At 34.3% G+C, this 26,030-nt stretch overlaps 1 protein-coding gene across 2 annotated transcripts; it reads left to right on the forward strand.

Moving 5' to 3' along the window:
• The first annotated feature begins 15,890 nt into the window (after positions 1-15,890).
• On the forward strand, positions 15,891-20,948 carry LOC106642012 (ATP-dependent DNA helicase Q5). 2 transcript variants are annotated; one of them, XM_089593941.1, is made up of 15 exons: positions 15,891-16,209; positions 16,497-16,621; positions 16,699-16,863; positions 16,934-17,107; positions 17,191-17,373; positions 17,435-17,540; positions 17,611-17,722; positions 17,804-18,052; positions 18,199-18,384; positions 18,458-18,608; positions 18,680-18,769; positions 18,916-19,098; positions 19,173-19,378; positions 19,691-20,511; positions 20,589-20,948. In XM_089593941.1, the coding sequence occupies exons 1-15, from the start codon at positions 16,095-16,097 to the stop codon at positions 20,654-20,656; spliced, it is 2,934 nt and encodes a 977-aa protein (XP_089450067.1). In that variant the 5' UTR covers positions 15,891-16,094; the 3' UTR covers positions 20,657-20,948. The 2 variants fall into 2 exon arrangements, with proteins under 2 accessions (XP_089450067.1, XP_014212125.2); XM_014356639.3 differs by having other exon boundaries at positions 19,173-20,511.
• Positions 20,949-26,030: the final 5,082 nt, after the last annotated feature.

A 26,030-nucleotide genomic window follows, 5' to 3' on the forward strand; every position in this document is an offset into this window, starting at 1 on the left:
AGACCACTGTAGGTCGGTGCGATGGGTCAAAAAGTGTTAACAGTTTTTTTTTTTTTCTTTTTTTTTTCCTCGACTAGGGAAAAAAAATAATAAACTTTATAGAAATGTGCTTTAAAATAACAAATATACAGAAATTTTGTGAAAATATCTGATGCCAAATCAAAATTTTCAATGATGTTTTAAATTTACAAATTCCATAAAAAAACTTTTTTTATATGGATACAACGAAAAAATTTTTGAAACAAACTACTTTTTTTTCTCACTCTTAATTTTTTTTAGATTTTTTAAAGTAGTGGAATAGGTCTAAAAAAAAAAATTAAAAACAATTTTCGTCGTTTTTTCTGCACTTATTTGTCGCAGTGAGAATACGGAAAAATACCGAAAATCGCAGTTTCTAATTTTTTTGGACCTGTTCTACTATTATCAAAAATTCGAAAAATTCACAGTAGTATAAGAAAACGTTTTCTAATAAACCGATGTTTGTTGCAGAAGCCAAAGGTAACTATATATTAATGATAATTTTTAAGCGATCATATATAACTAATCGATCATTATAACATAAGACAATTTTTTTATTTATATTTTGAAAAAGAGTCGATGGATGTATTAACTGATTGCTTTTACATTTTAGTGCATTGACTAATTAAAACTGAAATTTTCTGGTGATTAGGAATTTTGTAGCTATCATTATTGGGGAAAGATTCTTAAAGTCACTTGAGTTTTATCCTAAATTGATGAAAAAGAGAAAAAATCCGTTTGTCTTGTTACATGGCATTTTTTCTAACAAATCCAATTAAAATTATAATGTATTAAAAATTTATTAAATGTATTAAACAATCCTTGCAAGATAAAATTATCCGTGATAAAAACATATACGTGTAGAATTAGTATGAAAAATAATAAACAAAATTATGAAGTCGTTTAAAATATAATTTTACAGTTGTGTCCTCTAAATGACTAATAGTTACAGATATTTTAAACCAAACTATTTTAATATAAGGAAAAAAATTGTTATTCTTCTCGATTTTTGTGAGTGAATCAAAACGCCTTTTACTGTAGAATAAGAAACTTTAATTTATTTACAAATACGTTAACTTATGTAACGCACGTAAATATTTTTATGCAAAAATATAAAATTAGCTATACTTCTAAAGAAAAGTTATAATTCATACGTTTTGATTAATTAATTTAACATCCCTGTCCAGATGATTCTATCAATTTCACATTTTACTCGTTCGAGTTTGTTTAATTTTACAATTGCAACAGCGACAAATATAAACACTCAAGACAAAGAATATAATTTAAAAACCTCCTATCATAAAGATTGATTGTCACGTGACTGATACCTTATTATTCTTTGGGGCTATATATAGTATAGTAGAATCTTTCAACGGGATTTCAGCTTGAAAATAAACAAATGAAAAATTCTAATCTGAACGATTACAAAATTGATATCTGTCCCTCAGGTGTTAAAGTGGCAGGTACGAAATCTGAAAAATTGAGCGTTACAACGGAAAATATTATCACAAATGCATGTAATTGAAATTTGACGTTAACATTTAAATGTTTTGTACTCTACGAAGGTCGAGGATGTTGCAGCAATTTTTTCAGATTTTTTCAGCCCGAAAAAATAATATTACTATCTCCCAAATTTGTAAATTATGTCTTACTAAAAATAGAAACTAAGAGCAAGTCTAAGGAATGTCATATATCAAAAAATGCTAGTCATATATGTCAAACGAAATATTCAAGCGTGTAGATATTAAGTAAAAGCGAGAATTTTATTGTATCAGACACTTGAGATGTTACACATACATGATGTGAAAGAAAGAAGGCGACATTCTATTTATTGAATTGTGTTTCAACGTATAATAAAAATAACATACCTACTCAGTATTTTTTTAGCATTAGTAATGAAAAAATTTTAATACAAAAATATGTGTTTAATAAATGCCATGACGATAAAAATATTTTGAAACAATTTTTATTATAAAAAATAATACAAAATTTCTTAAAATACTTACTTGTAATTTCAATCATTTGTAATTGCAAATACTAATCTCTCAACGAATACGTTTTGATTATACAAATTTGCGAACGTTTTCATAAACATCATTACTTACGTATAATAAGTTGTTTTTTTTCAATGGTGCTGGGATGGTAATTTTTTACTTTTCAATTGAATGATAACCATGTACTGATAATTCGATCAGTTTTAGAGATTTATTTCTTTTATTTACAGAGAACCCGATGCACAATACTCTAACTTGTTTTTTATTATTATCTTCCACAGTCTCATCATTAACAAACACTTTTGCGAATGTTTTAGAATATTCAATTTTTTTCCAACTAGTCTCATTCATATAGGCACAACCAAGAACAAAACCTAATAAACATTTTTCAGTATTTTCAGTTTTAAACAAACACCAGTCTAAAACACGTACAGTGTCCAGAGTACAGGCTTTGAATATTTTTTCATGATCGTAATATTTTGCTGTCGGATTGCAACTTTGGACGGGAAGCAATCGATCGTTGCTTAATTTTTCTACGTCTTGATTAAATAAGTAACAAACTGATGATTTTCTAATGGTTTTCATACTACCATCTGACTCTTTTATTTTTAACCAAGGATCATTTTCTGTTATGCTTTTATGTTGAGCAGAATAATCCGTTAAATTAACATTATCAAAAAAATCTGGTATTTTTTCATACTCCTCCAAGTACTCTTTAAAACTTCTTTCAATAACAACTTGTGGAGAGTTCGTGTGAGTACTGAAGAGCACTGAGGAGTCCTAAGAGTACAAAAGCCCCTCGGTACTACTTGACATTTGTTTGATGATTCCTACTTGATGAATACTGTTATTCAATAACTAAATTAATGTACTGTAAATTGTAGCGAAGGTGTACTTCAACTCTTTGGGGGTAAATGCAGGATTGCAATAATCGATTTTGAATTTTTTACCGCACGTTTGTCTCTCGATTTATTAGTACGTGATAGGTTCGCTGCTTAGACGATAAATATAAATATAAATCGAGAGACAAACGTGCGGTAAAAAATTCAAAATCGATTATTGCAATCCTGCATTTACCTCCAAAAAGTTGAAGTACACCTTCGCTACAATTTACAGTACATTAATTTAGTTATTGAATAACAGTATTCATCAATGATGAGACTGTGGAAGATAATAATAAAAAAACAAGTAAGAGTATTGTGCATCGGGTTCTCTGTAAATAAAAGAAATAAATCTCTAAAACTGATCGAATTATCAGTACATGGTTATCATTCAATTGAAAAGTAAAAAATTACTATCCCAGCACCATTGAAAAAAAACAACTTATTATACGTAAGTAATGATGTTTATGAAAACGTTCGCAAATTTGTATAATCAAAACGTATTCGTTGAGAGATTAGTATTTGCAATTACAAATGATTGAAATTACAAGTAAGTATTTTAAGAAATTTTGTATTATTTTTTATAATAAAAATTGTTTCAAAATATTTTTATCGTCATGGCATTTATTAAACACATTTTTTTGTATTAAAATTTTTTCATTACTAGTGCTAAAAAAACACTGAGTAGGTATGTTATTTTTATTATACGTTGAAACGCAATTCAATAAATAGAATGTCGCCTTCTTTCTTTCACATCTACTTTTAATTGTGGCAGTAACACTTTCGTTCTATGCTGTAACTTTTTAAGCAACAAATAACACATGTAATCTCTACTGTTATAATTGATTTTTATATTTCAAAATAAACTAAATATCCAACGTTGGATGTTTTAAAATATTTTATTTTAAAAATCTAAATTAGGTATGTTCATATGTTAACACAAATTAATACTTGCGATTGGTGATTATCTTTGTTTCATTATAACAATGATTTTCTTGAAAATGAATTAGAACGGTTTAGTAGAATTTAAAATTATGGAACATCTTTTGATTTGTAAATACTTGATAAGAACTTCCCGTACTCCTCACGAACTCATGCGTACTCTTCCGCACTGCAAAGTTCTCAACCGAACTCTCTAAAGCCCAGCACTCATTTGAACTCATCGCACTCTTCACAAACTCATGCATAGGTACTGATGCGTACTTGTCGTGCATGCGAGTTGGTAAAAAGCCCCTCGAGTTGTACGCGTCGTAGAATATTAAGTTTGACATAGCGATAAAACCAACAAAAATCGTCCAGGCGAATATCAGGTTTCAAATGAAATAAAACAATAATAATCGTAATTTAAACTGCTTATTGCCTGTACATCAGACGAGATCGAGTCGATCGAGGAAATCGAGTGCAACTGCAGGGCCGTAAGCAGCGGCACCTCGTACATTTTTCTAAAGAGTCCTTTTTTTTCGAATCGCACTTAGCTTGGAAGGCAACAAAGTTAATTTGGTTACGCCTGTATGTAAGGCGGATGGGACAACTGTTTTATTTTTGCAAATGCAAAGACCTGAAGAAACGATAAATGTACATATAAACCGATAAACTTATCAAGAATTTTTTCGAAGTCGTGATAAAAGTAGTGCACGATGCGACACATGTTCTGCAAAGTTAAACGAGTATTGGTACTTTTATGATGCAAATGGGCGATTGGGCTCACAGATATACATGCGTGTCCCTAATAATGTCCCCTTGTTATCTTTTTCCATCGCCTACAGTGCGTTTCTGAAATTTACTGGCCAATGGGGACCCGATGAGGCGGCGCTGGTGAAATTTATACGGACAGCAAGGAGTTTCCCTCAAACGACTCATCCCTTGGCTCGAATTTTCAATGACTTTCCATACCCACTCCCTAACAATATAGTTAGGAAGTCAGTTTCTCGATTGTACCAAATCTACTTACGAGTTATGAAAACGCACGAGGCATACTAGCAAAACTTAAAAATAAATATACTTAAAATGAAATATCTTGATAAACATGGAATAATAAAGTTATCGAGAAAATTAAATTGAGAAACAGTAAATTTTACTTTATTTGCAAAAAATTGTTGAAAAATGAAATGTTAGAAAAATATGGATTGCACCATTGGAAAGAGCGACCTCGAAAATGGTCTACATCCATGCAATCTCATACAAACATGAGTGCCCGAGTCGAGTATGTTGTTTTTCTTACCGAGGGCGCAAAGTGCAACTGCCTCATACCCCTGCCTAAAGTACGACTTTGTTCCCTGTACTCGGGAAGTAAACGGCCAAATTTTTCTGAGGTAAACAATTGCTTGTACTTACACTACTAACTGCTCGTAGAAAAATATTTTGATATCTTATGCATTGATGCCCCTCTCGACTACGGCTTGGGAGGCAATATCCTCGCAGAGGGTACCAAAAAACTTTTCTTAATGAGCAGAAACTGCGATTTCTAGCCAAGAAGTTACATTGCATTTTTCTTCCCGTCATTATGGAAAAACGTCATGTCTTTGGCGAGCGGCAAAAGTGAAAAAAATTGTATTACGGACCTCGGGAAGAGAGTACGGCACCAGCTTCCGGGTGTTTGCATCGCACCAATAAAGGCAATGACATTTTCCACCCTCGATGAGAAAAAAAATTATATTTAACTCGGGCACCAACAACCTCTCGGTCGCTTATTTTATACGTTTTACACTATTGACGTAACGCACCATTTTTGTTGCTTTTTTTTTCTTGTATAACATTTTTGTTTTATTCTAATTCTTTGCCATGAGGATACAAAAAATATAACTTTAGTAACCAAACTATACTTTGTCATCTTGTTGGACACAAAGTCATAAGTTTTTTTACTTTAATTTGTAAAAAAGGGTGGTTAGAAAAATTTAAATGGAACCATTGGAAAAAAGGACAATCTCGGAAACGATATACGTCGATACAGTCATATGCTAAAGTTAATACTCGCACAGTATTCGTCATACGGTAATCGTCAGTCTTAAATAGGTAAGTGCCGGCGCTAATTGGTAATGATATTATTTCACAGAATGTACTGAACTTTTAGCGCTTTCTAAGGGATAACAGCAAATGGACTTACGATTCCTTTCACAGAAGAAAGTAACGACGACTGGGGTATTTAAACCCGTGTGTCCTTGCCTTACAAGTTAGTTCAGTGTTGGCTTTCAATTCTAGCTTGTACCTTCGAAGTGTCAGTAAGAATCTACAGTCGTGATCGTACACGTAGTAGCCAATAAAGTTCATTAAATCGCCAGAGCCTCTTCTGAAGATCCGTACCTCTGTAGAATTGGAATAATATACCTACTGACTTTAAAGTATAAAGATTTGGTCCAGGACATAATGGAGATGCGGTATTCAGAACAACTAAATGACGTTGCTAAGGAGCACAAAACACAAGATCAGAAACCGAAAGGTAAACATAATACTCATATGATTATTTTGCTTCAAATAAATATTTGGACACTTACAATATGCATGTTCTGATATTTCTAGACGAATGTGCAAAGAAAAGGAACAGGACGATATTCACAACGCCGCAGATTATATCGCTCGAACGGATATTCGAGACAACGAAGTATTTGAGCCGGTCCCATCGATTCCTCGTGGCACAACAGTTGGAGCTCACGGAACTTCAGGTGCAAATATGGTTCCAGAATCGTAGGATGAAGTTCAAGAAAGACAACGAAAGTGGCCCTGAAGGTAAAAACAGTACATCGCTGCCATCCATGGCGACGCCAGGCCAGTTGGGCGCCGTCGGTGTCCCCGAATCGCTCCAAGGCGAGCTGCCATCACACAGTCCGCAAAAGCCGTTGCCTCCGTTTCATCGACAGCAAACGCTTGTTCCCCATCAGCAGGTGATACACAAACCGATACCCCGACGGCCAATGTATTTTTCTCGAGTGCAGCGAAATCCATTGCCGCATCCATACCTTCCGGCAACTCAACAGCTTGGAGTTCCGGAACGGATGCCGCATCCCACGAGCTCTGGAGCCCTGGCACCTTCGACTCGAGCCAGTGTTTTGTACAACAGTTTGGCTGTTTATGATTACGCCAGGTAATACGAGATTTCATTTTGATCCTCCAAATTTTTTCAAAGTAAATAGCATTAAAATATGAAACTTCCATCTCGTACAGTTATTTTCGCTCAAAACATAATACGCAAACGTTCTCTTAATGTATAATTATTGCTGCTGTTAGAAATAAGTATATACTGATGAATTGCGGAATGAAAAAACTTACAAACTGTGTTGGAAATGAAAAAAATGTTAAATCACCCATATCTACAGGATAATGTAGATAAATAAAACATGGAAAGAAAAATAAAAGTATACGCTAGTTGGCTAGAAAAATTCTTCCGTCTTTAGTTTATTACTGTACATACATACATCGTGTATTGATTTTACCAAGATATCCGACATAAAATTAACTTTCAATTTTGTCGTAAATATTGCTCAGTTGATACTTGACCTATCGTTAAAAAAGCGCTATCATGTAAACGTGAAACAAAAGCTCGGATTCTTACACATTAAAAGAAAAAAGTCAGTCATCGGAAAAAGTCTTTAATCCACCGCCTTAGGCCAATTAGACGATTACACGATAAGAGTCGGCAATAATTTTTTAATTCAACTAAAGAAACTCGCAGATGAGGTTCTTACCATTTTGATGATTTATTTTTCCAATTGCCAAAAATGTAACAGTTAGTCGTTAATTTTTTTTTAAATTATATTTTTTAAACAACGGCATTGGACAAATTTTGGTAAACTTTTTAATTAATTGTAGATTCCGATTAAATGAGCTTGAACGAGAGCAACAGATGCATCTGCAACAGCTTCGGCAACAAGTGTATTCACCGGTACAGTTGATGCAACAGCCCCAGCAGCATCAGCACCTACACATTCAATCTGAGCATCTACAAGTACAGCGGCCACAGTAATTGCAACAGTACAAACGCATTTGCTGCAAAACTTCAGCGGTAGTTTTAACTATAGTGTGACACGATCCTTTGCAACGTTCAAAGAATCTGATATTTGTTACATAGTATAATTTTTTTTCAACTTGGAATATAGATCGACAAGTAATTTTAATCCCTTTAATATCCTTGTTAAACGTGTGTGCCGTTAATAATGAAATGTGAGCGTGAACTTTGGTATCCATTCGAAAATCTAGCTGACACGTACTATTTTATAACATTTAATAATTAAACTACGCATGACCTAAGTCTTTCCAGTAATATCTAAGCTACTCTATCGCTTCAAACAGTGACCTTTTTAATTTGTAAATGAGATGATTTTCCTTACTTTTGCGTTATTCTTTTTCTTCAAACTCAAGTATGTAAAAATGTATATAATATGTACTATCACGTGCGAGCTGTTTAATTATAAAAAAAATGCACCATTTAAAATTTAACAATGTGTTGAGCAAGTTGTATTTTTATAGATTAAGACTACGAAATTATTAAATTAATAATTTCATTTACAACTTGTACTTAGACATCAATAAATTAAATACATCAAACAGAAGAGACTCGTATAACTTTTTCAAAAACCTTAAAATCTTATTTATAACCTTGATAAGTCATTAATATTAAGTATTTTTTTAAGAAGAAGATAATTTTCTTAAAAACAGTACTACTGTCACTTGATCTTCTTCGACAGAGATGATCTCTGTCTTCGAGCGCGGTTTCTGTCTACGCTGGTTTAATGCATGTACCAAGTTTTCCCTGTTAAATAAAAGTGAGCAGCAAGTTATAACATTTTTAAAGATTCTTTCTTCCCATCAAGCGTTTTTTTTGCGCGAATGCCATTACTCGCCATAGTATTGGTACCCGTGGATCACCCGAAAATATCAAGTTGTTTTTTTTTGCGCGAACGCCATTACTTGCTACAGTATTAGTACCCGTGGGTCACCGGGAAAATACAAGTGTTTTTGCGCGAACGCCATTACTCGTCTAGTATTGGTACCCGTGGATCCCTAGGGAATATAAAGTGTTTTTCGCGAACGCCATTACTCGCCATAGTATTAGCACCCGTCGGTCACCGGGAATATTAAATTAGCCACGCGTATACCATTGCTCTCTGCAGTAGTAATACCATCAGAATAACAAGGTCCGATCGAATTAAAGCAAATACTCACCACGATATTAGTGTGTAAAAGTTGGATCGCGAGTTAACACGCCTCTTTCACGTACGATACCCTTATTCGTGACGGTGCTGACAGTTTTTAGATCGCGAACGAGATATACGCCGCTCCTGTTAAAAGCGAGCCGCGAGCAAGTGCATCGGAATATTGCACAGCATTCGGTCTTAGTCGCGTGAAAGCAGTCGTAGCCCTTTTTCGAGTACCGCGTCGTTAAGTTAAACTACCCCTTAAACCCCGCGTCCCACCTACGTTCTTAGTGTGAGTCTTGAGTTATTAAGCGAAAGCTTATAGGCTCGAATAGTACATTGCGCCGACTTAACAATGGAATAATTAAGTTATCGAGAAAATTAACTTGAGAAACAGTAAATTTTACTGTATTTGCAAAAAATTGTTGAAAAATAAGACGTTAGAAAAATATGGATTGCACCATTGGAAAGAAAGACCTCGAAAATGATCTACATCGATGCTGTCTCATACAAACATGAGCGCCTGGAGGCTTTTGCCTGAGTCAAGTATGGCATTTTTCTTCATATAGCGCCGAAAGTAGGAACTTATGTCCCTCTTCGCGGAACGAAAATCCCATCTCTCGGTTCAGGATTGATGAAAAATCATATACAACCCACGGGAGGAAACAAAGAATCCCTTAGTTCGCATGCTTATCATCAATTGCCTGCAACTTGTGACATCTTTATTTTTCCTCCTTAGGTGAGTAATATACTATTCCCTATTGAGGGCAAAAAAAGCAATTTGGCACACATGGGCACACTTTGCTTCCAGTAAATTACTTTGCACGGAATGCAAAAAAAAAGTAGTTTTTAAATAATAAGTAGTGCCATTGTCTTCGGGGCTATTTTGTGGCCCGAGGGATTTGCGAAGCGAAAGGGGTTGGATTCGAATTAGCTCTTCTTTAAATATTGACCATGGCGTTAATAGGTGCATTTTTTAGCCAAATCAGTTGATACGTAAGAGACAGGCAGGGGTTACAAAAAAAAGTGGATGTTCTAGAGCCAAAAACGGAAAATGTTAGGAGGGCCTACGTGCATCGGAAAGATTTCACAAAAAAAACTTAGTTTATCTCATACTTAAAAAGTTTATAAAGTACGTACATTTTTTCGTAAATGGATTTCGTAAAAAAGTAATTGTGTTGTATTTGCTTACAATCAAGCGGAAATAATTTTGTTCGATAAGTTGGTAATTATTATTTTTAAAAATTAGTTGAAAATAAAAAAAAATAATAACAGTTCTTAATGTCTAGATTTGAGACAAGTAATAAGAGTTATTATCTAGAATTGTCTGTCACAAGTTGTTATTAAATTTTTTAAATACTTAATATTGGTTATTAATTTTTTCTGTTTCCGAGATTGAACGGTACAACTATGCCCATAAAAATTATTATTTTTTATTGTTTTTTATTGTTTTTTTTTATCTGATGTAAAATATAAAACAAAAAATATAATGTATTATTAACAATTATTACTAGCTGTTAATTTTTTTAAATCTAAAGTCAAGTATGAAAAAGTGATCATTAATCACTAAAGTTGTTTCTAGTTTCTACTTTTTTCAATGTTTCTATACTGACATTCATGACGAAAAAAAATAAATAAATAAAAAATGATAAAAAATAATAACTAATAATAATACTTCTTAAACTTCATCATAGTCTTAAATCTGGGTTTTATAAAATATCACTTTTAGTTGATTTTTTTTTTCGTTACTTAAGGTAGGACCTCCGAGTACCGTACTAGATTACTGCGCGAGTTCGAGTTTGACTTCGGCAGCAGTGTCGATAATGCAGACGACGTGTGTACCTGCATCAGTGCGTAAACACGTACGTCTGCTAATGTGACAGAGTTGTTATTTTTTAGTAGTAATTTCACTGTTTGTTATTTATGTCAGTAAAGTATTTTTGAAATAATGAATGAACATTAAAAAACAAAAAAAAATTGACACCACAAGCATTTTCATTACTACTCGCTTTTAAAAAACCGCGTGCTAACATATACCAATATGGTGGCTTCCCCTACTTCCTCTCGTAATTACAAAACCAGTATTTACGTTCGTTTTTGTTAAATATTTCGAGAAATTGGCCGTCAACCCATATTGTACTCAACACGATCCGAAAGAAGAGGATTTTCTCTACAAGTTCCATATACTCACTTTACTCAGATTTTTGGTTTTTATTCGTAATATGTGATTACGTCACCTTTTTCTCGTTTTTTTGTATGCACCTGTTTAAAACATTCGAACTTTGAGCTTTAATATCTCGAGATTTTGTCCGTCATTGGGCATAACTGAAGGTACCATTGGATTCAGCGGATCTTCATTTATTTAATTACATAAGTCTTGGGCCCCAGATTTAGGCGGAGGGCGGAGGTCCTACCTTAATCATAAAAAAAATTTCCGTTTGGGTAGTTCCAAAATTCAATGAGAGTCCCCTAAAAAGGCGAAATTTGGAGCCTTACATAGGTACAATCGACACGATTCTAAGCCACATGAGTGAAAGAGACAGAGCTTATAACGGTTTACACCCTGAATACTAAAATAAATAATAACAATAATAATAGCACCGAGTGGTCGCGTGATTACATTATGTATATAAGTCCCATTATATCAGTAACGAATCCTCCTCTACATGTTTCGATTGCATAGATTCGATTTGAAAATTAGGCTCAAGTATACATAAAATTTTACTTCTTTGTATCAAAGTGTACTGACCAAGTATACATAAATGACCAAAGGTGAAAAATACCAACAATTTCATAGGAACCAAATGTCAAGGGAAAATTTCTTAGGCGCCTATTGGTTACAATCAGTGGTGGGTATGTATCTTACACCGTGTAATTAATGTATGTAAAATAATGTGTATTTATGACACGGCGTGTAATTAATTCTCAGAGCTATTTTTTTGTACATGGAAGACCTGCTGTTTGGCAACTGCCAGTCAAAGCTCTCTGGTCTCATAAGAGTGAGAGAGAGAGGTTCATCACGTGACCATATTTAACCTCTCTCTCACTCTCATTAGACCAGAGAGCTTTGACTGGCAGTTGCCAAACAGCAGGTCTTGTTTATGTTTATTTGTCATTAAAAAATTTAAGAATTTAAACTTCGCGGTTTGCGAATCAAAGTACGGCGAGTGTACAGGCACCCTTACAAATTGAAATGCATTTATTACTAATTATTACATTAATTACATTTATGACATGTCACGTAATAAATACACATTAGCTTTGTTCGGGAGCTCAAATCTGGTGACATAATGGTGACTTCCGGTGTCTTGTTTTTAGCCATTGTCAATAATAAGACACTGGAAGTCATCATTATATCACCGGATTTGAGCTCCCGAACAAAGCTATTTACTGTAGATTCGTTCACCTTACAATCCAGGGACGGTCGGGGACGGTGTGAGCGAGTCGGAGACGAAAGTGAACAAGTGCTCTTCTCCGATCGTCCGCGATCGTCCCTGACCGTACGCGATGCGCAGTTGTACACGTTAGGTTAGATTAATGCTGTATGTAAACAATAGTTTGTAAATAAAGAAGTGCAAATACAAACAAGTTTGTTTACTTTTTGCATTAATCTAACCTAACGTGTACAACTGCGCATCGCGTACGGTCAGGGACGATCGCGGACGATCGGAGAAGAGCACTTGTTCACTTTCGTCTCCGACTCGCTCACACCGTCCCCGACCGTCCCTGGATTGTAAGGTGAACGAATCTATTATTTACCCACCACTGTACTGAGCACAGAGCCATTTTGCAATGGTTCCACACCAAGTATACTTTACGCCACATATACATTTATTACACCATGCATACGCATAGTACTTGGGGTAGGCTCCAGGAACTCCGCGAATGACTTTTGAATTGGGACATGAATAAAATACCCAAAATTGCGGAATCGTTAGCAACGTTTGCAATCACTTTGAAAAAAATTGTCGGATCTTCCGATTGTCTATAAAAAAATAAAAACTAAATGGTCCAGCAAGAGTCCGAATAAGTACGTTGTCTGGCTCAAATACTCCACATACGGCTATGAAACTTACTTTAATCGTTTGCAATTTAATTGTCGATGATGATTATCTATTGCATTATCGTAAAACTAACAGAAAAACAATGTGAAATAATTATTTCAGTCATTGCGAATGAAGTCTTTTCTGCAGCTCTATACATATATACATATATATATACAAATAGCTATAGCGCTCTCGAGAGCAGACAGACTACCTAACTGGCGGAAAATTCAAATATGTCGCACAGTAGAACAACTGCTATTAAGGGGGCTCCTTCACGAAAGTCCCCAAACAGAGATGTATTATTTCTTGTAAATAAAAGTCTACTGAATTTAATGGTAGTCTAAATTATATTTCGAATGGGTCAAAATTTTGAGAAATCCGAGCTCAAAGTTGTAACGATTAGCACGTGTCCCTATGGGGCAGCGTGAAAAACAATTTGTTTTCGTTTATAATAAACCTAAATTAAATGTCCCAGCAGACTGAATATATACGTTTTGTAGATGAAGTCTTCCTCTGTAATATGCTGTATTAAAAATTGTGGATAAAGGACCATTGTACCGAGATATTTGTGATGGAAATAAATAAATAGTGTCCGGGAGGTCAGGAGGTCACGTGGGTAGCAGACGTGTGGCGTCTCACATCTCTCGCGCTTCAGGCTCTACTCGCCAGGTGGCCAAGCCCCTAATAGTTCGCTCCCGTCAAGCGGCGAAATTCCCTCACGATTACTATTTAAGCGCGATCGAGATAGTGTGTAAGCACACACTTCTTCTGTGTCTAAGGCAGGGAGCACGTCATCAGCCTTACTGATGAGTCCTGGCGTGCTCTCGGGACGAAACACCTTTTTCTCTCTTATAGACGACCTCTTCGATCTCTATATTGGCGATCCTACCCTTCGAACCTACACTCTCACGCATCTCCGCATCTTCCACGCCGGGTACACGCTAACGCAGCTAATCCCCACACGATTCGCTCATCGCACGAACCCATTCACGCATCTCCGCATCCTCCACGCCGGGTACACGCAACGCAGCTATACCCACACGATTCGCTCATCGCACGGAACTCGTTCACGCATGGCGGCCACGCGCCCCGCACCACACGATTGCGCTCATCGCACAACTCGTTCACGCACCGGCAACACGCCCCGCATCGCTCGCAACGGAGCGTGGAAGACCCGGAGATTCCAACGAGACTTCTTCTCAACATCTTTCTCCCTCTCATGCCTTCACACCCTCGACTTTCATATCGTCACTCCCTCCCGGTTACACCATCGTCGTGACTTGGTGGGGAGTGATGTGGCGTCTCACATCTCTCGCGCTTCAGGCTCTACTCGCCAGGTGGCCAAGCCCCTAATAGTTCGCTCCCGTCAAGCGGCGAAATTCCCTCACGATTACTATTTAAGCGCGATCGAGATAGTGTGTAAGCACACACTTCTTCTGTGTCTAAGGCAGGGAGCACGTCATCAGCCTTACTGATGAGTCCTGGCGTGCTCTCGGGACGAAACACCTTTTTCTCTCTTATAGACGACCTCTTCGATCTCTATAGACGTACTTGTTCACGACATATATATACCATATACCTATATATTACATCGCTTTACTACACCAACACAGGTGGTGTACCCTCGTATGCACTAGACTGGTCAAAACAATAATTAATTTTTCGTACAAAGTTAAACTACACACATAAATATCATTTCTCCCACTTCATACGTTATCAAAAATATCATAATGGTTTTCAGACACATTTGTTTATTGAAAAACAAAACTTTATTTTTTGTTTGTCTTTGACCTCAGCAGTAGTCGTAGGAGCCCCCTTAATATCAAGATTTATAATTTAAAATAGATATTGAAGAAAAGCTAACACATGAGTTATTACAAAAGAACCTCAAACTTATTATTTTTTAAGTGAACTTCGAAAATGTGTTTTTACGTAACGCAATCATCTGCTTTACGTGATTGAAGTCGATTCGGTCTTATCAAGTTGAATTAAATACTAAAAAAACTCTGTTGCAGTATGAATTTGCAACAAGTGTGCATTATTAATAGAACAAATTATTTTGATACAATAAGTATAAAACTATCATTTTGGCGTTTGTAAGTTGGTAACGTGAGTCAGAGCAAATATATATTTACAGGTACAGCTATATCTGTATTTATAGGTATACAGCTTGATATATTTGCTCTATACATATATTAAGTTATTATAAATAATAAGTTTAAGGTTCTTCTGTAATTACTCATGTGTTAGCTTTTCTTCAATATCTATTTTAAATTATAAATCTTGATATTAATAGAAGTTGTTCTACTGTGCGACATATTTGAATTTTCCGCCAGTTAGGTAGTCTGTCTGCTCTCGAGAGCGCTATAGCTATTTGTATATATATATGTATATATATATAGAGCTGCAGAGAAGACTTCATTCGCAATGACTGAAATAATTATTTCACATTGTTTTTCTGTTAGTTTTACGATAATGCAATAGATAATCATCATCGACAATTAAATTGCAAACGATTAAAGTAAGTTTCATAGCCGTATGTGGAGTATTTGAGCCAGACAACGTACTTATTCGGACTCTTGCTGGACCATTTAGTTTTTATTTTTTTATAGACAATCGGAAGATCCGACAATTTTTTGCAAAGTGATTGCAAACGTTGCTAACGATTCCGCAATTTTGGGTATTTTATTCATGTCCCAATTCGAAAGTCATTCGCGGAGTTCCTGGAGCCCTTGGGGTACCATATAATATTATTGTGATATTGTTCAAAGGGTACAGTGCATCGTGCATGTATGAGTGTACACGTAACACGTTTTACAAATTGCATTGCAGGCATTGCAGTACAATCCGAGTGAACATTGTAGAATGGCCCTTGTGTGAAAGTGCGCGTGTATCATGCTCGCGATTTCACGCCGCACTCGTTGCAATGTTTGTTTTTTTCTTCAACATACTTTGACTAGCATGATAGCATCTCTACGAAGTACTTACTTACAATAGAGGTTCCTACATAGTTTTTTCAAATTCTTGATGAGTAACACAATTTTTCCGGAGGCTAGATTGAGAGCCAAATTAAAGAGTCAATTTGGCCACGATGATTACAAAAGTGATTTGCAGAGAAAGGCGGTGGAAGTCGTTTACAAAGGTAAACCATCCTAGGATTAGGTTAACTTGGGCATGATCTTTTCATTTTATATAATACCCTGTTGTCTCGTACATTCGATTTATTTCTCTTCTTTCTTTAGCATTTTTCTAGTTAGTATCTGTTTTTTAATGGTTTATTGATAAAATTTATATGTTAATTTTTTTGAGCAACAAATCTCGTTCATTGTATCTGAATTTTTTTTTTGTACCCCTTTAAAACCTATACTCATTTATGTCGATTTAATTTTTTAATATACAATGATAGAAAATTTTCAAATGCTTCTTCAGGTGACAAGGATGTGTACGTTTGTATGCCTACGGGGTCTGGGAAATCTTTGTGCTTTCAATTGCCCGCAGTTGCAAAAGAAAACTCGTTTGCAATTGTTATTTCACCTCTCATAGCACTTGTCAAGGTCTTTGCCAACACAAATCTTTTATGGAGTTTAATTGTACTTATGAAAACTTGGCTAACTTTTATTGATGTTTTTAGAATCAAATCGATTATTTGAGTAGTAAAAATATTTTGGCACTGACATTAAACAGCAAGACTACGAAAAACATGAGACTAGCCATAAAAACAGATATGTTGTCGAGTAAGCCAAAGATGAAGTTGCTCTATGTGACTCCGGAGCAATGTGACACATCATATTTTCAGGTAACAAATGGGAAACAAAGCTTTGATCTGGTCATCTAGATTAATAAGAAACATTTGTCGCTGTTTCCAGTTTATGTTAAGCCAAGTTAAACCAAGTGCACTGTCTTACTTTGTCATTGATGAGGCACATTGCCTTAGCCAATGGGGTCATGATTTTAGACCCTCTTACAGAAAGCTTGTCACTTTGAGGGAGATGAAGCCTGATGTGCCAATCGTGGCATTAACTGCTACCGCCTCTAAGGAGGTACATTAATTTTGAAATATACTGATAAATAATAAGCAGTTCTTAATTTTCATGAGTTTTATTTTACTGATGATATTCTAAAGGTAAAAGAAGATATTTTTAAAACGTTAAAAATGAATAGTCCACTGATATTTTCTACTCCAGTTTTTCGTTCCAATCTATTTTACGACGTCTGGTTCATTGATGCTATACAAGCTGATCCAGTAGAGCATTTGAAAAGATTCATAAAAGAATCCCTAGGACCAGACAATGACTCTCTTCCCAAGGTAACTTTTTCCCACTATGTAAAGGAAAATTCACTATTATTTATTTGGTTTTGCTTGATAGGAGAAAAAAAATTGTGGTATAATATACTGCAGGAAAAAAGAGACGACTGAATCATTGGCAAGAAAATTGAGTAGCATGGGTATTCAAACGTTAGCATATCACGCTGGTAAGCCATTTTGAAAAGTTTTTAATGTAGAAAAAAAACTTGGTTGCAAATATCACGTTGTTTCGCTTAGGTTTGAAAAGCAAAGATAGAATAGATGTTCAAGATTCTTGGACTTCTGGGGTGGTTCCAGTCATTGCTGCGACTTGCAGTTTTGGTATGGGAGTGGACAAAGCATCTGTCAGGTAAGTTTATTTAAAGAAAAACAAATCTTGTTCAACCAACGTTTGTACTATCAATTCTAACTTGTATTCTTACACTTGGAGGTTTGTTATACATTGGACTATTCCACAAGCAATAGCAAGTTACTACCAAGAGTCGGGTAGAGCTGGCCGAGATGGGAAACAATCATATTGTAGAGTGTACTTTAGCCGTGAAGAACACAATGCCTTAAATTTCCTCTGTCAAAATGCTGTGGAAGAGACGACTGATGCCCAACATGAGAGCAGAAAAAATTTTCAAGAAAATAAAATCAAAGCATTCAAGCAAATTGTAGATAGTTTCACCTCGTTAAAGTGAGTGATTGTCTCGTTAATTGTTAATTACTTTAATACAAAATACCATCAGTCATATGAAATGTAAAATCATACTAAAGATCTACTAGATTTAATGTTAGATAACGCTGTTATTGCAACATATCGTAAAATTATGCGTTTCTTAGGTGCAGACATTCTGTATTTTCTAAATATTTTGGAGATCCAGAACCACAATGTGTAAACAGATGTGATGTTTGCAAGAACAAAGATAGTGTTAGGGAACGACTTTCGCTGTTTGAATCTTCCAACCGTCCTAAACCAAAGCATTCGGAGCATTTTGAAAGTTTTGGCCTGGAAAAATATGAAGACGGGTATGTCTTTATAAAGTGGTTTGAATAATTCACTTACAAGTTGATAAAAGTCATAACAGTCTTTTACTTGTAGAGGAGGGTATGGGAAAGGCGGCTATGACAGCGATTCTGGAGACTCTAGTGAGCATAGAAAGCAATTGGAAAAGCAAGCGAAACTTGAAGAAAGAAAGCTCATCAATGAGCAGTTTGAATTGAGAAGAGGCAAAAAATCCAAAGAACTTGAGGTGATTCTTACTTCAAATTATAATTTCACAACTTGTTACTTGCCATTTTGTAAGCCCAAACGTTGTTTTAGATAAGAAAAATTAATCAAGAGAGTGCCAAAATGTCATCTGTCATTGCAGCCGCAAGCACTGACATAAAAGTTAAGGGATTGACTGTTGATGTACGTTTATTATACTCTCAATGCACGTGCCTAAAAAGCTGTTGAAAAAAATCTGTATTCAATCATACATCAAAAAATAATGAATAACTTGAACAGCTGTTATGAAACATGTGAAAAAAAAATATCATTTGTATTTTTATTTTCAGTTGCGGGAACATTTTTACTGTAGAATTAATGATGTTTTGATGAAAAATTACGAAACTTGTAAAAACGAGAGTGAAGAGCAGTTATCCGCAAGTAAAATCAACGACATTGCTCGAAACGTGGAGTACAACATAATTTGTAGTACCAAAGTAATTTCACGGTACAAGTTTTTGGCAGCACAAAAGGTTGTCAATTTTAACAGTATACGTGCAGGTGATGAAAAAAAATTTTCTGTTTCATTTCGAATTTCGAGTTTTAGGTTTCTCAGATACAAAATAGCACCAAAAGCTTCGAATTGTGTAAGGATTTAAAAAGTGAGAAAAAAAATTTCTTCGAAGAAGCGGAAAGCCTAGAAAAACAAGGTATCGATTTCTCAGGCTTGGAAGATCCGGAGTCCTTATCATCTTCTTGTGATGAATTCCAGACTGCCCTTGAAATGAAAAGGATAAGAAATTCGAGAGTACCGTCAGAAAACATTGGACTTTTTATCAATAAAACAGCTACTACAAACCCACCTGCCAGTATACCCACGACAGTTCCTTGTAATGGATTCAAAACAGCTTTGGAATTCTCTAAAATGAATGAAAACAAGACCCAAGACAAATTGGAACGGGGGACAACGCCAGAACAATGCAAAGATTCTGCAAAGTTGGGTAATCAACACCAGGGAGAAAAAGATTACTATCACATAATGAACGAGCAGTTACAATCTCCAAATCCACTGAACGACTTGAAAATAAACGATTTTCAAATGTTTAGTAAAGTTGAAAATTCGAGCAATAAAACCAGTACTGAAGCTGCAAAGACCAACTCAACATCTAGTGTTTCTAGTTCGTTTTCTCTCAACGGATTCAAAACAGCTGGCGAAGTAGCAAAACTCAATGCAAATAAAACGCGTGAAAATTTAAGAAAGAAAACTAACAGTCGTGCTATAACTGATTTCTTTGCGACAGGTTCCAAACAAGCAAAATCGATGGACCGAATTAACAGTACTAATCAGAAAAAAGAGCCTTGCAGGGAAAAAGAAATACCTTTTCTCAGTTCGATCGACAAAAGATTAAAGGAAGAATATGATTTTGATTGTTTTGAGAAGCCCAAAGAATACAAAAAAGTCGCTCACGCCGTACCCAAAACAAATTCTTTCAAACCAAAAGTTCCTATTAGGTGTAAACTAAAAAATGAAGCATCGCATTTGTTCGGCAACGATTCATCCTCAGAAAATAGTGGCGACGAGGGACTGATGAAGTCAGCTATCAGAAATAGTATGAGGAGGGACGGATCAAGCGAGCCTGTGATAAGTAAACTAGGTGGAGATAGTCCAGCGCAGAATAGAACTTCCTCGAGTTCTCACAAGCGTCCGCATTCGGATGAGCTCGAGAACCAAAGTGATCCGTCTCAAGATGTCAAACGTCTGAGGACGCAAAACGACGCTTCGACAGTCAAAACGCCAGAGTCTGTTAAAATTCACCGAAAAACTTTTTACATCTTGAAACCAATTGTACAGGAGTACTATGTCAGTCCGTATATTCCGGATGCCACAAAATTCAAAAGCATTTTCAAAAAAATTCATCTGGATGTGCTGGACAAAAAGATTCATGGTAAAATGTTTAGCCGATACAAAATTTTTGACCCAGAGGAATAAAAATTTGTGTAATTTTTTTTTCTTTCGTTACAGACAAAGATGGCATCAAAGCGTTAGCTGTGAAAATGATAAAATCAAAAGTATACCTTAATGATGACTAAGCTATGCTGTTTAGCCGTGAATCCCTGTTGTTACTCTTTTTACTACAATTTTATTTTACTTCATACTCAATACTCTCACGAGTAAGTCATTGTACATAAATGCTCATTTTCTTATTGTTAGTTCGGTCATTATTTTCATCGACATTCTTAGGATATGAGAATTCTGAAAATAGATTGTATAGTACAAAGCTCCTTACCATGATATTATACCCATCGAAAACCGCGTACCAAAATATATTTTTATAATTGCCTAAATGTAATCGAAATAATCATGATCTTTTCTAAGAATTTACATTAGTGTTTGTGATTGTATTTTGTAAATACTGCTGGCCAGATAATTATTATTATTATTATTATTATTTTTATTATTATTATTATTGTTATTTATTTCATGCAACTGTAATGTACGCACTTTTTCTATTACCCCAAATATCGCGTGTATAGAAATAAATGATAAGTTGACAAAATAATTTTTTTTAATTTTTAAGTATAAAAACAATTTTTTACTCTTCATAAAAACGTGGTTCATATAACTATATGAAAACATAAATATACATTACTTTACTGGAAATTTCATTTTTTTACGAAAACTACATGAAAATAATTACTATACAGTTATTAGTACACATGAATTTTTTAATCCGTATTCAAGCTTGAAAATTTTTTAGGTATGTCCAACATTATGGAAGTGTTACGTTTTAATCAAAGAAAATGCAACTTGTTATTAAATAACGTAAACACATTCTGAAAAAAAATCAGTTAGGTACGGATAAGTGACATGTCCTTGACTAATAGTCAATTATAAAAGTTTTTGTACTAACTCGATTATGTATCATCCGATTACCTTCAATTTCAAGAATAAGTTCGGATTTTTTATCGAACCTAATAGTTTATATTTGGACAGATGTCATGAAACGGAAAAAAATTCTCGAAATTTTTACTACTGAATTCTAGAGGAAAAGCAAAAACCTAACATACAATTTTGAACTATACAACACGAAAACAGTAGTTTGTTCCCCTGCAGGTAAAAATTGACGTTTAGCAACAAAGTATTAATTAAGGTGGCTTGGGCGGTTCGTACCGTACCACGGGTAGGGTGCTAAAAAATCAACGCTTTTCGACGGTAAATTTTTCAATAAGTAAGTTTTTTTTTTTCTTTTTCTTTTTTATTCATCATCGCCCGTAGGCTCAGACATGACATTCTTTTACATAAGCACAGTGTTAATTAGCCATCGGTGCACCTGAGTTATGACCAGATGCTTATATATACATATATAAACATCTGGAACCAACTCAGTCACACCTATGATCACGTAGACGAAGCGTCAGAGAAACAGTTACTTAATCGACCCTCGAGAATCAAGAACACAGGCGAAAGGGCGAGACTTGAATGGTACCCAGACGGTCACCTATCCAAGTACTAACCGCGCCATATGCAGCTTAATAACCTCGGAGATCGACGGAATTGCAACTCTACCGTTGCACTACCGCGACCACTAACAATAAATGTAGTTATTTCGATAAAACCAATGTACAAGATCAAGAAATTTCCAGAAAATACCGTGAAATTATAGTTGTGAAAATTGGGAGATGATGCGAGGCAAGCCAGATTAATATTTCATACTTTTCTTCTGATTTTCTCTCAAGTTAAGTCGTTGACCCTATATTTTTAAGAATTCAGTAGATTCTTTGTAAAAAAAATACACGAGAAGTATTTAACATTTTTGAGGGTTATCAAGTACTTCTAGAGTTATAGCCGTTTTAGTGACAATTCCCATAAGACTTAAATTGGTGAATTTTCAGTAGCGATTTGCAAAAAAATTAAGTCGTTGATCCCAGTATTTTTTTATCGCAAATGAATTTGGCATACTTTATTTACATAATTCCACAATTTCAGAGGTTTTGATCAAGCCGATAAAAATCGCCCAAGCTACCTCAAGTGCATGATATGTATTTTTTTCTAGATGACAAAATAGTACTTTTCGTATCATAAACGAAAAGTGCGAGTAACGCGCTTGTGGTAAGAAAATCAACTTTTCCTACCTCAGGCGTTTTTGAGTGGCTGGTGTGCCCTTGGTAGGGGAAAAAAATAAGATACGCCACATAAGACACAAGCGCCATCGCTCCGCGACTACCTCACGTCCCTTGGGCCGCAAAATAGCCCCAGAGACGATATAATATATGGCACTTATCCGACGAAAACTAACTAGTTTGTGGAACTATAATTGTACTCTTTTTCACGGGAGCTCCGAATGATATTAAGTATTTTTGGTCGATATGAGAGTGAATTTTAAATCCTTCGTAAAGAGTTGAACAAAATAATTTTTTCGTGCAGGCCGGTGATGTGTACGCACATATACATACGTTTGACATGTATGTATTGTACGTAATGGGATCATTTGGTGTCAATAAAAACATTTTTGTTCTTTAAATAAAAAATTTTTTTAAACATTTTTTGAAGCGTATTATTACTATAGATAAAAAATAAAATTACAGGTAAAACTATACTTTCATTTTGCTGTGTCTATTATTATATTATAGTCAAACTAAAAATTGGCATTTTGATCGGTACTTACAGATGATTTGAGTAACAGTTTAAACGTACTTAATTTTTATTAAGGACACCATCTATTTTTAATTCAGTAAATTATTCAAGCCCATTAAGGCTGTAGTTTAAGACAGGTAAAATGAATTTTTTTTTTTTTAATCAAGGAACTTTATTTCCAACAAGATAATTTTGCTTATTAGTGTTTTTTATTGTTGTTATAATAATAATAATTATTATTATTATCATTATTATTGTTGTTGTATAAAATTTTGATCAGCTCAAAATGTTTGTAAAGCGATGAAATGTTTGTATTTTATAAGATGATTGTTACTCTAGTGAATTTCATAAGGCGTTCGTAAATTATCATAAGATTGACGTTGAATCTACTGTCTTGTAAAGTTTTGAGAAAATATTTTAATAGCAGTTTAAAGAATTATTAAAAATTTATTCGATTACTTGGTTACTTATTGCGCGTTTTATTGCAGAAACAGCGAACATCGTTAATAAAATTCTCAATTAAAAATTAACACAATTTAGTTTTGAAATTTGCTGGAATTTCTTGTTTTTCCATAATATGCACAAAAATTATTGATGAAATATCGAATTATAAGCGCAAAGACAGCACAGCAAATTATTAAATTTAACTCATTTAAAATAAAATATTTCGGAGGTTCGCAAGGAAAATTGTAGAGATTCGAGTATAGACTTCTAAAATTGAGAAATTGCTTAAAATAAAAAATGCTTTCAAAACAATGTAGACACTATTGAACAACTTATATATTGCACTGAAAAGTAGAAAGCAAATTTTCCCAGGTTATCTGTATTAATAAACAAAATGAAAACTTGGGGTGCATAGATCTCAAATTTCAAAAAAGTTGAACTTATACTTTTCAAAGATTAATTGAATATTCGAGCTTCCGAGTGAAAAAACTACTTTAACGTAAAGAAAATATTTCTTCTAAATTAGTTTTTTTTTTTTTTTTTTTTTATGCAATGCAGAGCTGTAGCTTCACTATAAATTACTTCCAGAAATGTGTCCATTTCATTAAAAAAACCTAAGACTTACTTGACAATAATTCATCGAAGAGTAAAAAAATAATACTAATCACAAAAAATTTTCATTTCAAAATTTTCCTACGTGTAATTTTGTGGTTTTTCATACGTTAACGTTTACATAATTTGCTCGAAATGTATACAAAAAAAAAAAAAAAAAAAAAAAAAAGATGATAACAAAAGACTGGACGTATTTTTGAGAGTACTATGTTACTTCGAACTATTTCATATTTTATTACAGCAATAAACAGTTGGAAGTTATTCTCAACAGTCATTTCTTTAGACACTTTTAATTACAAATGAGAATATCAATGCAAGTGTTGAAATGGAGTTGATCAATTATTCTGAGAAACATTGGTTGAAATAAATCTTTTATTCATAATGATTTTCGCACCCTCAATATAATTATACGAGTTAAATTGATACAGTTTTTATTTAAAAAAAAGAATTTCTTCTACATTTTGCATGCTGCATTACAATGCCTAAAGCAATCAATTTTATAATTTTTTGATAAAAAACATGTTTACCAAATGTGTTTATCATCAGAATACGGAAAAAAATAAGAGTGTCTGACACGTGTCTGTAAGTTAGTACACATGTTATTTTTCATTCCAAATCCATACACCAGAAATCTTTCGTCCCAAATCGAAGTAAATTATCTTCTATCGTTAAATGGTAAATGTCTGCTTCTCCAGATTGCATCGTAAATCTGTGTTTCGTATGGCACTTTGATATTATTTTCCATTCCAACGATAATTTATATTATTCCCTGATAATATCTCGGGCTCTTATCAATAATAAAATATAGCTTAATTCATTAAATTATACTTCGACCCCAGACATCACACACTCGATCACGTGCTTAAACGAGTTGATGCAATTTTTCCAAGTTTGAATGAAATCGTCTTCCTCAAAAATCTGAAATATTAATTGCCCTTTGTAGTCAATTTTGACTATATTTTACACCCGCAATATTCATGGAAATATCATTCTGGCTAAGAAAATATATTTTCATCTCGTCCAATTAAATGATCAAGTAAGGAGCCATGACGATTTAAAAATAGTTGAGATTCGATCAGCGAATAAGTGTGAGATAAGTGTCGCGCTGGTATCGATACAAAAATCGTTCACGCGATCGATTTGTTTAACGAAAGATACTATGCGAGTTGCGAAAGTCTCGCGAGAACAGCACGTGATTACATGGCACTGTGTACATAGTTTATCGTAGAAATTTGCGCTAACTTTTACTACTTCGGGATGGAAACAAGGATACAATTCCTGATGATTTTTTTCATTTAAAACAAAAGCAACAGTTGTTTTATGATCTCATTCCTATTTTAACTTCAGCGTAAAATTACTCTCTATTGTTTAAGGGTTGTTGCAAACCAAATTTTTTTAAGTATTGTTTTAATTGACTGAGACAAGAAAAATTTCATTTTTTGTAAAAATAATCACATTAAAGCGAGCCATTTTATGTCACAATCGTCTAGATATGGTATGAGGACGAAACGTGGTGTGGACCTTTTTTCGTTTCTCCTCTTTTTTTTCTTCTCTGTGCCATGTATGAATGTAATATCATGCAACATTGGACGAAAATACTCCCGTACCTATTTACTGTTTGCCTCACCCTTCGACAGCCCGCTAATTTTATTTTTTTTCGTTTCTGAAGTATAGTCATTCGAATAAATTTTATACCTGTGCACTTACCTTATCAGCACAGCTTTCATCCTACATATATAACTTAAACGTTTTCTTATGTTTAAAGAAAAACTA

Source organism: Copidosoma floridanum, unplaced genomic scaffold (genome assembly GCF_036245765.1).
Source record: "Copidosoma floridanum isolate Cflo_tuat_1 unplaced genomic scaffold, Cflo_Japanese_pri ptg000020l, whole genome shotgun sequence".
Lineage (NCBI taxonomy): Eukaryota > Metazoa > Arthropoda > Insecta > Hymenoptera > Encyrtidae > Copidosoma > Copidosoma floridanum.

Bases quoted from the DNA above. Each gene is read 5' to 3' on its own strand.
- LOC106642012 (XM_014356639.3), top strand. From the start codon at position 16,095: ATGAGTAACACAATTTTTCCGGAGGCTAGATTGAGAGCCAAATTAAAG. The intron at 16,622-16,698 runs GTCTTTGCCAAC...TGATGTTTTTAG, and splicing joins CTCTCATAGCACTTGTCAAG to AATCAAATCGATTATTTGAG. The intron at 16,864-16,933 runs GTAACAAATGGG...CGCTGTTTCCAG, and splicing joins GTGACACATCATATTTTCAG to TTTATGTTAAGCCAAGTTAA.